Here is a 14,866-nt window from a genome sequence, read left to right as displayed (position 1 = left end):
CCCATCCCTAAACAGCCAGTGCAGGAAACGCACGAGGAACACACGCGACACGCGGCGGAGGAGCCCCGCACGCTGCAGCGGTTCAAAGTGCATCCACGTCATTCGTAAACGGTCGCATCTGTCAAGTGCAAAACCGGTCTCTTACGTAACCTGATCATCCCTCCCTCCCTCCCCTTACCGCCACAGGGAACTACTACGGCACGCCTCGACCCGTCCACATCGGTCCCGAGAGCCCGCCCATCACCTACCAGGAGCACCGGAGCCTGCTCCGGAAGTTCCGCACGCGCAGCAAGTCCCTGAGCAACCTGGAGAAGACCGCGGACGAGGCAGACTACAACAACAGTGAGGAGGACTCCGGCTTATCAGGCAAGTCTGACTGCTGACTCCTCCAGCCTCCACCGGTGCAGATAGAGAGAGAGAGTGGCACGGCACGATGACTAAGATGAACTGACGTTACCGGGGGGCTGTGTGATGAAGTTGTCGATGTCATATCAGAGGTACTAGTGCAGTAACCTGGAGCGTAGAGAAAGGACAGCCCCTATATAGCCGGGGAGTCCCCCAGGGGTCTATACTTGGTCAGCTTTTTTTCCCCCCCTCCATCTCTTCGCTGAAAATAGCTGATCTACAAGCTCGCAGCGCCTGAGCTTGCAGATAGGCTATTTTTGCAGAATGTTAACCTCAGAGTAGGGATATGCTAGGGTTCACGTTGGTTTAGGCTACATTACAATATATAAATACGGTATGATCTGATCATGATCCATAATGAGGATCTCAAGTTCATATCGTCACTGTCGGGCAGAAACCTCGTATCTCCAAGTTTCAAATGTGTATGTTTTTTCGTCAAGTAAAGCCCTGCTTCATCATACAAGACTGTCGCACAAAACTAGTGAAAATAGCCGATCTACAAGCACACAACGCCTCGCGGCGCGAGGCGTTGTGTGCTTGTAGATCGGCTGTTTTCACTAGTTTTTAAAATAATAACAGAAAAGGGAAGATTTTGGACATACAAGGTTTTCACCCGACAACGACGATGTACAGTAGGAGCAAACCAGGGAGCAAGATCTGCTGTATCTTTAAGGGGAAACTCCTGTGTTAGGGGCTGTACAGTAACCAGCAGCTAGATAACCGCAGTGTCCCTCTATCTATAGCTGCTGTCGCCAACACCCAAATTAATCAATCATGGGAACAATTAGTATGCCACTGTCTCTCTCTGTGGAGCAGTGGCCGCATCGATTGCTGGATCACTTCCACAAGAAGGTCAGTCTGCCCTGGGGGCGCGGAGGCATGGAGGCAGGCAGATACTGTAGACATCATGCACCCATCCTAGATAAAGTATGTTCTATCCGTCTGTCTTTCAATGTTATATGAGATACTTAAAGTGTGGTTCCTGTGGAAATAAGCCTCGGCTTTCTAGGATCTCCTTTTAGTTGACCTTGTACCAGTGATTTGTACTGTCATGAAACTGTACTTTTTTCTATTGCAAACTTCTAATAAATTCTTCAATCAATCAAAACCCGGGCAGGCTTGCACCCACTCGGGCAGAAGATAGGCAGGCATCTACTGTTGGCTATATTAATTAATAAGTTAAATAGATATGGATATGGATAAATCCATAACCAAAATAAGACAGAGACGAGCCAAAGGACTATCAATAAATTGCTGTATTTGAAGAGAGTCAGACAAGGAAGACAAACAGTGAGCTACCACCCTAGTGGCAGCTTTGCTAATTCTCTCTCTTCCAAGATGGAAGTTAACATACAGTATATAAAGAGTACAGTACATGACAGTTAGGTCGTGGGACTCATTCATTTGTTCCCAGATCATAACAAGAAGACAGACACGTAGAGTATTGGTAATTTTCCACTAGTGACATACTGTATACCCAAAACCTGATTTCGAATGACCTGTAATCAGTTCAGTTCAGTTCATAATATATAACCTTATATGGTCATATGAGCCTCATACACCAATCATACAATTATGTATCATAATTCATATCTATCATCTACCATCCCAGGCTGGCAGGTAGGCAGGCAGGCTTCTACCCCAGGGGTCTTCAACAAGGGGTCCGGGACCCCTAGGGGGTCCTCAGAGTTACTACAGGGGGTCCTCCAAATCTTTGTGTGATAGACACTTTTTTTCTCCTTTTTTGTATTAACCACTTGAACCCTAGTGTCCATATTCTGAGAGCTTTAGGTGAAAAATAGACAATCTATAAGCCCACAACGTCTCACAGCGCGAGGCGTTGTGAGCTTGTAGATCGGCTATTTTCGGCAAAGAGGTTTGGTGTAGAGGGGAAAAAAGAGCACACTAAGTACAGAGAGAAAGGTCAAGTTTGTTAAGTATTGACGGTTCAAGTGGTTAAATAATATCTGAAAACACAAATTGACAAGAATCCAAAATACACTGATGATCGTGCTGTCAAACGATGCAACTATATGGAATCTATGAAAAGGTTGTGGGGGGTCCCTGCTTCATCTCTCTCTCTGCTAAGGGGTCCTTGGCCTGAAAATGTTGAAGACCCCTGTTCTACCCATCCACACAGGCAGCCAGTCAGGCAGGCAGGCAGAGAAGCAGGCAGGCAGGTAGGTAAGGGAAGGGAAGTGAAGTGAAGACATGGTTTTAAGCAGTATGGAAGGAGGTAACAAAGCATACTGGGTGGTGTGACAAGAAAGATAAGCAGACTGCTGTAGCCGTGTGGAGGGTTCAGAGAGAGAGAGAGACCAGCAAGAGGAGAACAAGGAGATGCAGAGCCTGATAAAGAGGCAGAATGGAGGGTGAGGCGGCAAGGTGGCCTGGCACGGTGCCAGACAGACGGGGCGGCGTTCCACGCGCGCGGGGAGGGAGGCGATAACCGACGTCGTGGCGTTTGGAAGAAGGATGCGATCAGGTCGGTTTGCCAGCAAGACACCCCGAGGTCGAGACCTCCGCTGACTCATCTGCCGGACTGAAACTTGGGATTAAGCTGCTCCTTTGGTGCGTGCGTCGCGGCGCTCGCCGCGGCGCTCGCCGCGACACCCGACGCCAACGCTCGACGCCTCGCGGAGTCATCGCGTGCCAAGGGCTCGCGGCTGAAGGGCAGTCACAAGGACAGCCAGGCAGAACGATTTGCTCGTTGCCTCTCAGTTGGGCGTGTGGTGGAATATCGTAGTTGTCGGGTGGAAACCTTGTATGTCCAAAAACGTTCGTTTTTATCATTTAAAGAAAAGTACTAAACTAGTGAAAACAGCCGATCTACTTTTGTGTGACAGACTTGTCTGATGAAGCAGGGCTTTACTTCGCAAAAAAACGTACACATTTGAAACTTGGAGATACGAGGTTTCTGCCAGACAGTGACGATATGCTTGATCGCACTCTGTCCCTCAGAGGGAGGAACGGACCACATGCTGACCTCGGGGTTTCACCGGGAACACCAGCAGAAGGTCCGCTTACACCAGGGGTCTTCAACGTTTTCAGGCCAAGGACCCCTTAGTTGAGAGAGAGAGATGAAGCAGGGACCCCCACAACCTTCTCATAGATTCCATATAGTTTCATCGTTTGACAGCACAATCATCAGTGTATTTTGGATTCATGTCAATTTGTGTTTTCAGATATTTAACCACTTGAACCATCAATACTTAAAGGTGATACACCATGAAAATTCACTTTTCCTATTTTAAAACCTTTTTTTGGGGTCCCACTAGCACCTTCTATCCTCACAAAGTCCCATTTCAGACCGTTGTGTCTTTCTCTGGTTTTGGGAAGGTGGAGGTTAAAAGCATCCCACGGGTTCTCAAAACAGGCTGTCCAGATTTGCTGCTTTTTTCAAAAGGTGGTACTGCAGCTGAAAGTGCTCTGAGAGCCATTCAAAAATGAGAGGCTCTCTATTCAGGAGTGGTAATTTAGCCTCAAACCTTTTGAAAAACGTTTTTGGGACATACCGGTAAACAATATGACATAAATACTTTTTAAATGCATGGTGTCTTTTTCCCTTCCTCACCAAACCTCTTTGCCGAAAATAGTCGATCTACAGCTTGTAGATCTGCTATTTTTGGCTCAGGTTCTCAGAATATGGATGCTAGGGTTAAGTGGTTAATATAATAAAAACAAAATAGAAAAAATCACACAAAGATTTGGAGGGCCCCCTGTAATAACTCTGAGGACCCCCTAGTGGTCCCGGACCCCCTGTTGAAGACCCCTGGCTTACACCATTGTGATGATGGGACTCATACATAGAAAGGCCTCTGTCCACATGTCCCACGGTGTGCTTAAAATCCTCAGGAAATCATCTCTGTTCAATAAATGTGTCTCTCCCCCAAACGTCCCTAAACTGTATATTTGCCCTCATTTAGTACTCCATATCATATGAATTATGCATAAGTTTGATCCTCCAGGATTCCATTATCCAATAACCACAGAGAACATCCACCTTCCTCTGTGTACAGGTCACGTTATTGTTTCAATGTCCCTTGCATACTTCCTCATTGACTAATGCTGCATTTAGTGAGGCTCTGATTTCGTTAATCAGTCTGAAAACCCGATTTTAGGTTTACCCAGGACAGTCCCGTTTTCAAGATGCATGTCCCGGTGTCCCGACAAATATCTCTAAAACACTAATATGTCCCGTGTTTTCAACATTCACGGCAAAAATTTTTCGCCAGAATTAAAATAATAGTAGCTGTTTTCAGTGGTTTGCATAGACATTTATCATGTTCTTTTCATGTAAACATGCATGCTCACCTAACCAATCAGAAAACATGAACAAATTCATTGCGTGTCTGAATTAAACACTGAGCCTGTTTGTCAATCACTCACTGCCTGTTAGCGGTTTTAGGCAACAGCGTTTCACGTCCCGGTTTGAGTGGCTGAAAATATGGTCCCCCTAGATTTGGAGAGTATAACCATGCAAGAAACTACCAGGACATGGGGACCTTTAATTGTCTGGTAAAACATACGTGTGTGTGTGTCTTTGTCGTGCTGTAGCATTTTTGGGGTTCGGTGCCTTGCTCCAGAGATCAAACCGGCAACCTTTAAGATACTGGTTCGGCCTCCTAGCCAACCACACTTTAACCACTTTCGAACTGTTCTGGACTTTCTATTTTCCAAAGTTTCCAGAATTTCGAAAACAAGTCGGATTTACAAGCTCACAACATCGTCGTATCGTGATGCATTGTGAGCTTGTGGATCTGCTTTTTCACCAGTCGCTGTTTGATGAAGTATATAGGGCAGGGGTCGTCAACGTCTTCAGGCCAAGGACCCCTTAGCTGAGAGAGAGATGAATCAGGGACCCCCTCTACATATTGTATAAAATCGTGTTGAAGATTAAAAATGTTGATAGATTTCTTAGACAGCTTAGACTTGTTTGACAGCACTGTCATCATGTTGGAGTAATGTGTATTTTCAGTCATTTTCACGACTTGAACCGTCAAATACTTATTTTCCCTCTACAAACCTCTTTGCCAAAAATAGGCGATCTACAAGCTTACAACGCCTCGCAGCGCGAGGCGTTGTAAGCTTGTAGATCGCCTATTTTTGTCTAATGTTCCACTCAAAATAGGGATGCGAGGGGGCATACCGTAAGTGAATAATCCCTCTTTTTCTTTGATGTTACAGGAGGCTCTTTAGGGGTCTGCAACAACGCTCTCCCAGACCACCATTCCCCTGGCGGTCCTCGGGGGTCCCGCAGAGGGGATGGCAGGGAGAGCATGGAGAAGTTGGGAATCCGCAGCAGAGATATGGCCAGGGCCAGGGGCTTGTTGACGGACCACTGGGAGCAGGCCTTCAGTGATCCAGGGGAGTACTATATAGAGTGAGTAAACAGCCCAATACCACTCTGTCTGTTGCACATAAACTGCACATAATTGAGTTGCTGTTCGAAATGGCTTTAAAAGCGACAATAATCTGTACTGTCAGTCTGTTGTCTCCCTCTCCAGAGAGAGAGAGGTCCTTTCAATTATGTCTGAGCTACGGTACTATAAAGATGGCAGAGAATATCGTCATTGTCGGGCAGAAACCTCGTATCTCCAAGTTTCGATTTTTTACATTTTTCGCGAAGCAAAGCCCTGCTTCATCAGACAAGGCCGTCGCACAAAAGTAGTGAAAACAGCAGATCTACAAGCACACAACGCCTCGCACCGCGAGGCGTTGTGTGCTTGTATATCGGCTGTTTTCACTAGTTTAGTTCATTTTTTTAAATGATAAAAACGAAGGGTTTTGGACAAAGAAGGTTTCCACCCGACAACGATTATATTGAGCTATGTTTTCATCCATGCCTTACCCCTTATCCCTAAACTTCTTGCCTTTTTTTTACTATTTTGAAAAACATTTTACTTTAATACTTCAAATAGCCTACTTTCGAAGCGTTGTGAGCTTGCTCTTCTGTTGAGGCATTAAGATTAAGAACTTTATCCTCTGCCCAAATGCACGAAAAGGGATATTTCACGTTCAAAAAAACTTTTGGTCATTCTATAGTCTAATCAGGCTTTTATGAACACCATGAACAGTTTTTAATTAGCTTGATTCAATATTTAGATATTTGATGCCCAGGGCCTCTCCCCACACACACCCATTGTAAGTTCAAACTTCATTTTAACCATGATAGATTAATTAAAAACACACATTATTTTTTCTGGTGAGTCATAATACCATCCTAATACGTGAACTTTTTTCATTTATTTTTAATAATAGTTTTTTGTATTTCATTTTTTCCATTTTCCCAAAGAATTATTACAAATAAATGAAAAAAGTTATTGAAAAAACATGCCCTGCTCACATATTAGGAGGGTATTATGAGTCACCGGAAAAATGAATGGATGCTTTAATGAATCTATCATGGTTAAAATGAAGTTTGAACTTACAATGGGTGTGTACTGTATGTGGAGAGAGGCCCATAAGCTGTTTCCCTGTTGAAAGTGGAATATCCCTTTAACATTATAAATGTTGGTGCTCTAAGGGGGACCTGGGTTTGAGTCCTGGGTAGGACGTACTGTAGTCTCTCAAGAACAGATTCTCTGATGCTACGCAAGAGAAAAAAGCAACTTCTCTTTGACGATGGCTTGCCAGATTGGACGTGCTGTAATAGTCGCTGTAGCTTTAAAAAGGTCCAGATTGTATGCTCATAATTGGCAAGCTAATCTCTCTTCTATTTCAAGTGTTTTAAATTCCTGTTGTACCGTTGTGAGCAGAGGCGTCAATTGGGTACGGCAGGGGTATGCAGCTGCTATACCCTGGGTCCAGGGGGGGGGGAAATAAAAGTTACTTTTAAATATAAATCCATGAATGTCTCTTTGTCTATCTGTGCTGGTTATTATGTTGTTAAATTACAGTAAAATAACTACAAATGAAAAATTTAACAAAATGGTCACTTTAACAAGGTATTATAATTATATTCTCCACTCTTGTATTCTCCCCAACTTGACAAAATGGTATATTCCCAGGTTTTGTGGGTCAGCTGCACAGGTGCAATGCATTATTGTTAATTGTGGCACATTTAGTAACATGCCATGTTTAGCTGCACTTGAACAACCGTTCCAGGCTGCCATATCCAGCTCAAGAAACCGTAGAAACGGGGGGAAAAATAGAATATACTTCTTAAAATAAATGTATCATTCCTGTTGCTAAGGTATGGCAACATATTGGTGTCTGACACCAGTCATGTTGCCATACCTTAGCTTTTTCTGAACTGACGCCACTGGTTGTGAGTCTAATGTGGATGTTTTTATTGTCGTTTTTGTCTCCCAAGTCACAAACCCAAGAGGCCCAGCTGGTCGTCGAGTCCCCGACCGTCAAGCAGGGAGGCAGGCTACAAAAATGAATGTGAGACCCTCCTTTGTGTGCTTCTGGTGCCGTGTTTCATTTGCAGATGTAATTATGAGTTCCCGGGTGACGCATTTCACCGTGGAACAGCCTAATTGAAACCACGCATTCATGGCAGGAAGTAACAGATGCGTGCCAGCTCGTTAATCAATTCAAATGAGATGGAATTAACTTGTAGTTGAATTGAGAGCATTCACACTATGCAGTTAAACATTTGTTAGGTTGGCTACATGTTTCTAAGCCAATTGAACCACCTGCTCCTCTGTTTAAAGGTAGTGTAAGAGAATTTTCTTTGGTTAAAATATGTATTAAATAGCTCTATATTCCCATAATGTGCTAACTGTCACTAACTAGGCTGTCCCTGCCTCTCCAATCTTTAGTGAATAGAAAATACATTTTCAGGTTCACAGCAGGAGAGAGAACCCATATAGGACAACAAGTGACATTGAAAGTGATGACACAAAGAAATGACTAGACAAAATGCTGGAACACTATAACATTGAAGCTGACAAAAGGGTTCTCTCTCCTGATCTACAAGCTCACAATGCGTTGCGATGCGACACGTTGTGAACTTGTAGATCGGCTATTTCCTCTCTCAATGTTCTTTTTTTTAAATATAAAGTTGTCAAAATTGTCGGTAGTTTCTTTGTATATTTAGGATATGTGTCATAATTGCCATGTGCAACTTCAAAGCCTAAAAGCCAAACAGAATGTAACTGTCAACGACAAAAACACAATTAAATCGTCAATCGCAATTATTTGAGTGACAATTAATCGTCATGTAAAATGTCATAATCGTGACAGCCCTACCTGTTACAAACACTTAATAATAAGCTTTAACCTTTTAACAAAAAAATTATGTTAACCAAAAAACATCACTTAGGGTGCCCTCACACCAAAGTACCTATGAGAGTGGAATCCGCGTTCCGCCAATGCATTTCAATGAGAGTGAAGCGGTTTCATGCCAGCAGAGGATTTCTGCAAAAAAAAACGCTCCCTTCTCATAGAAATGCATTGGCGGAACGCGGATTCCACTCCCATAGGTATTTTGGTGGGAGGGCACCCTTACACCACCTTTGATATTAGACACATGAACCCTAGCGTCCCTATCCTGGGGCCCACATCCAGCGCAAATAACAGATCTGCAAGCTCACACACAGCGCGTTGTGTGAAGCGATTCTCCTGGATGAGCATCTCTACTTCTCTCCGGAAATCTGGGTCAGGTAGTATAGACCTATAGACCCATTTCCAGCTGGATCTTTGTGAATTATTATTAGAAATGGACTTGACTAAAAATAAAGAGGAGCACGGTCTGATATATGAATACAACCAACATAACATCGCTCAACTAGTTCAACAGAGATTCATGGAACGAGGGGGGGAGGGGAATCAATTCTGGAGTAAAACGTAGCAGTCTCCATTGTATTGCATGGCTTCAGCAAACGCCAAATATCTGTCATAACGGGTTCATCTATCATTTGATGAATAGCTTGTTATCTAGGACTTGGAACGGTTTATGCTGCAGTGGGGATGCTGCTTCTTCCATTCAGCATCGAAAACATTCCAGTAACCAGTAGGGGTGTCGCACCACATTCTGGGCCCTGGGTACAAGGATTCTCCATAGGGGGAAAAACAGCAGATATACAAGCTGTGAGCTTGTAAATCTGCTATTTTTGAAAAATCGTGAACATTTGTCTTTGAATATTTCAAATCCTTCTAAGGTTTTTTTTGAAAAACCTACTGTATGTTTCTATGTCAGTGGTGCTCAAACCTTTTCATGTGAAGGACCCCCAAAATGATATGTATTTGGCCATGGACCTCCATCTCAAAATATTTAGTTCCAGGGACCCCCCCAGAAGCAAAATTTGAGTTAGAAATGTTCGCTTAAAGAATACATATATTCAAAGATTTGCACACATTTTCAGAACTTTTCAAAAATAGCAGATCTACAAGCTTGTATATCTGCTATTTATATCTGTTATGTTGCACGCCGAGAATAGACAATCTGCAAGATCCACAGTGAGCTTATAGATCCGCAGTTTGCAGCACACAACACCGTCATACAGCAGAGCATAAATTAGGCTTTGTGGGAGAGGCTTTGTTGTGTATAAGGATGGCGACTCAACTACTTCTGCTATTACAGGCACAGTTTTCTGACCTTATATTTCCGTTCATTTGATTATTATAAATGTGTGCACGTAAGGGGAAAAAAAACCTGATGATTAAGGCCTAAATCCCCAAACCCTTGGTGTAGAGGTGGGCACTGTGCCAGGCCTGCCAAGGAGCATAATGTGGTAGGTGACACATTTTTATAATCTTGTTAAGCGCTCAGCCGGTAAAGAACAGAATGAGGACATAATGTGATGTGCAGTATTTGTGCAGTGTGTCCTCTTATAAACAGAAAGAGACCAATATAATGACATGAATGCAACGCCTCTCACTGAGCTGCAGTGCACTCCTTCAGCCACCGGGAGGCAGTGTAACTCAGCGCAGAGAGTGTGTGATGTTTCCAGTAAACCTTCTACAAAATACATGTGTGAGTCTGTGACTCCTATTAGTTTACCTAAAAATACTGTAATGAGAAATGAATGGCCCCTCATTGGATTACTTACCTAAAGACATTTAGTTATTATAAGACTGGTTGAAATGGTTGAAATACTACCCTTAACATTAGCCTGTAATACACCTCCAGTTGGTAAAAAAAAATGTGAAAGTATCTTTGATACATTTAAAAGGTAGCTGCAAATAACCATAAACTGTTGATTTTTCCATTGTAACTCTGAGCATGTGCGAAATAGGACCAAACAAACCTGTGCGTTTTTCCGAGTTAAATTCTCACTGAGGATTTGACTGTGCGTTGCTCTTCTGACCCGGGGACTGGATTATGTTACTTAAATATCGATCCTAAAGATGGTAATCTGCAGACACTCAGTCTGTGGCCCGTTTAAAGTGCCAGTGTTAATGGCGCTCACGCTTTCTCGCTAAGTGCCATCTGGTCGTTTGGTTGTGACTCTACGTCTCCTCCTCTCTCACTTTAAACATCTCTCCTCTGTATCTCTGATGCTGATTTGTGATGGTGGTTGGCGTCTCGAACGGCGCGTCTGATCTCGTCGCTGACGGTATCTCTCCACGTCTTTACCCTCTGCACTGACCGGGACATTTTGACGTCTGTGCGTTTGGGAGGTGACAGCGTCTTGTGGTGTTCTCCTCCTCAGGGTTCACAGACCGACCGGAGGAGCTCCGGGGTTACCCGATCCACACCTGCATCGTCAAGGGTTCCAGAGGCTTCGGTTTCAACATCGTGGGAGGCAGCAGGCTGCAGGAGTTCCTTCAAGTCTACAGCGTGACGCCAGGGGGGCCCTCTGCACTCAAGACGGGTATGTAGAGTGAAATGCCTTTTTAAAACCAGCGGTTCTCAAACCTGTGGGTCGGGAACGTAAAGTTTAAGTGTATAGAGGGTATATGCACATTTCTAAAGTGACAACTCATCAAACGCCCACGAGGTGTCAACGCGTCAATCTCTTTGATGTCGCTGGAGGCCCATCGACGCATTTGACGCGTTGTACAGTATTTACAGTAACAATATAAAGTCTTACTGTAGTAACGTCGGGCCTACCCGTAGATGTTGGCCGATGACCGCGGGTTTCCATTAGACGCTGAGAGCATCGCGCCGCCGATTTTCTCCATTTAATCCAACTAGCCCTTACCCGTTCAAAGATATGAGCTCCGAAATGATGTGCAGTGTGTGGGTTATGGGATGTGCACTGTGCACACAGACAGTATATGAGGGATGGAAAGTAACTTTAACTGGTGCTTGCATGATAATATGTAGGAGCATCAATGTAAGAAATACCCGTTTGTTTAATGGCTATAGAGATACTGTGTACCGATCTGCATGATTTTTGGACAACATCTGTAACTGTCCCCAGTTAAAATATGATTGTTTTGGGGTTCACGGCCTGAAAAGGTTGAGAACCACTGTCTTAAACGGACACTTCCAGCATGAATTAGGCCTATTACTGCAGGCATTCGGGCGCTGAAAACTCTCACGCCCGTTAGCCGTTCTAAAATCACCATAAACCACGGCCTCTTGGTAAAAAACAAAAACAAATGGTAAATGGTGCTTTTATATAGAACCTTTATCCAAAGCGCATTACATTAACCCATTCACAGACCGACGACGGAGGCAAGGCACTGCAACCTGCTCATCAGGAGCAGTTAAAGGTTGAGGATCTTTCTCAAGGACACTTCGAGGGAGCGGGGATCCATTAACCATTGCCAGCTGTGTGCTCTACTCCCTGAGTCACTACTGCCATCTAGGGGCCAAATATCCTTAATTTGACAAGATTCTAAGAAAGTATTTCCATCATGACAATTTAGGCATTTAGCAATCGCTCTTAATCGATAGCGATTTACATTAAGCAAGGACACCAAAAGGTAATACACATCAATTGCATAGCGATAGTAATCTAAGATTGTAGGTAAACCAAGAACCTAACAGTAGAATAACAAAACTATAATCTGTACATCAATATCAATAATCAATAATCCGATACAGGAAATCAAACAAAGTTTGTGAGTCTTGCTTGTCGCACATACGCACGCACGCACACACACACACACACACACACACACACACACACACACACACACACACACACACACACACACACACACACACACACACACACTCACAAAAACTCACACACAGGTTCTTAGATCTATTTTACTTTACTTTAACAAAAAAGGTTTGAAATAATTCACTGATTTGCAATGTTTCTAGAATATATGAAAGTTTCAAAGGATTACATTTTACACAATATTCTATTTTTGTTTTTAGATGGATCTGTACAGTGATTGTCCGTTATGCTTACTTATATTGTTATGATCTGTAAGTTTGCTTACACGTCAGTGTTGATTTCATCGAATAAAACTATGACGAAAAAGGTTTTCGACTGTGTTTTTTTTCACTGACGAAAACTAAATAAAAACTAAATAAAAATTAAGCTGTGATGACTAAAACTAAGACTAAATATATTGACAATTTCCAAAAAAATTAGACTAAAACGTTAGGGAGGGACTAGTGGAGAAGAGAGTCATTTTCTGTTTGGTTGCTCTCAGGTGTTGCGTGCTGAAAATAGCAGATCTACAGTCGCGCGTTGTGAGCTTGTAGATCTGCTATTTTCAGCACACAACCAAGTGTAAAACCAGTGATTACGATGCCATCAAGGCCGGCCAAAATACATTTTAGTCGACTAAATCAACTGTAGATTTAGTCGCCTAAAATCTTATGATATTTAGTCGACTAAAATTAGACTAAAACTAAAACTTTTCAGGTGACTAAATTATGACTAAAGACTATGACTACAACTAAATCTAAATTTGCTGTCAAAAACAACACTGTTACACGTTGCAGTGCTTGTGTGTCAACTTCATGAGACCAAAGTGTAATGGTGCCTTCCATAATGTCTCCTCATCCTCACACAACACAGGCCTGAGACACAATCAGTGTTTATAATTGTCGTCATCTCTCGTCATCTCTCTCTCTCTCTGGTTCTCTCCAGTGGGATTAACATGATGGAAATGTTCTGCTCTCTCGCAGCAAATGTATCTCTCAATCAATCCTTAATCCTAATGGTTCACATGCCATAATCTAGCTATCATTTCACACGCATATGGACCGATACGTGCATGGATTCTGAGAGCCACATGTGACAAAACACACACGCATGCACGCACGCATGCACGCGCGCACATGCACACTGGCACTCAATGAACACCAACACCACCCGATACAGACATTCCATCCCCAGGATCCCGGGACACATGCAGTCTGCCGGGAGGGATCTGGTTCATTTCTGTTAACCCGTTTAGGCTTAGAATTATTGAATGCTTTAACCAGTGAAAAATAGCAGATCTACAAGCTCACAGTGCGAGCTTGTAGATCTGCTATTTTTTTAAAAGTCGTGAAAATGTGTGCAAATCTTTGAATTTATGTATTTTCAAAGCGAACGTTTGTAACTCAAATTTTGCTTCTGGGGGGTCCCTGGAACTAAATATTTTGAGATGGGGGTCCGTGGCCAAATACATATCATCTTGGGGGTCCTTCACATGAAACGGTTTGAGAACCACTGACATAGTAGTCTCTCAAGAACAGACTAACTGAGCTCCAGTTACTGTAAGTGAAAAGGACCTTTTCTTTGACGATGGCTGGCCAGATTGCTGACATAGAAACATAGGGTTTTTCAAAAAACCTTAGAAGGATTCAAAAGACACTTATAGAATCGGGTCAAAATTCAAATTTTCACGATTTTTTAAAAATAGCAGATATCTGCTATTTTTCAATAGTTAAAGCATAAAATAATGATACACAATAATTTGTACCCGTTCTGAATGGGTTTAATAGGCTGCTTTAGAGGGATTAGAGTGAGGGATTAATCCACACCCACACAAACACAGTGCAAAACACACCAACAGCATCTCATTCATTGTGAACTACACTGGTCTGACTGCAGACTCACACGCACAAGAAGGGATCAACAACATAGTCAGTCATGATCAGTCAGTTCAAGTCAGTTTTGTTTCGTGTAGCACACTTCATATGAGATAAACGCAAAGCCACTGAAAGACCACACAGCATTATGTATTGATAGGTATACAAAGTACAGTAAAACCCCATCCTCACGCATGCACGCACGTACAAGCGCACACACGAGCGCATGCACGAGAGCACGCACGCACTCATATTGTCGTTGTCGGGTGGAAACCTTGTATGTCCAAAAGCCTTTGGGGGAAATAAAGCAAAATGCTAAGTAAAAGTGAAATCAACAGGGTTCATCCTGCAATCTTTGGCTCTTAGATTATGAGATTTCTTGTGTGCAAAGTTGACATTTTGGCCTTAGGATGACCAGAATCAGCAGGCGTCATTCTTCATGCACTGCGAGCTTGTAGATCTGCTATTTTTGAAAAATCATGAAAATGTGTGGAAGTCTTTGAATATTTCAAATCCTTCTAAGGTTTTTTGAAAAACCCATGTTTCTATGTCAGTGGTGCTCAAACTCTTTCATGTGAA

General features: G+C 43.1%; 1 protein-coding gene across 1 annotated transcript in view; it reads left to right on the top strand.

The window, feature by feature from the left end:
- Positions 1–14,866, top strand: part of magixb (MAGI family member, X-linked b) — a gene marked incomplete at both ends in the record, with an annotated part of 157,562 nt that overhangs the window by 87,978 nt on the left and 54,718 nt on the right. The window contains 4 exons of the mRNA XM_080732953.1: positions 187–366; positions 5,593–5,788; positions 7,721–7,794; positions 11,010–11,171. Coding sequence (XP_080589079.1) covers positions 187–366; positions 5,593–5,788; positions 7,721–7,794; positions 11,010–11,171 — 612 coding nt within the window. The remainder of the gene's footprint in view (positions 1–186; positions 367–5,592; positions 5,789–7,720; positions 7,795–11,009; positions 11,172–14,866) is intronic.

The sequence above is a fragment of the Nannobrachium achirus genome, assembly GCF_963921795.1.
Source record: "Nannobrachium achirus genome assembly, chromosome: 9".
NCBI classification, from domain to species: domain Eukaryota; kingdom Metazoa; phylum Chordata; class Actinopteri; order Myctophiformes; family Myctophidae; genus Nannobrachium; species Nannobrachium achirus.
This window is presented reverse-complemented; position numbering and strand designations above follow the sequence as displayed.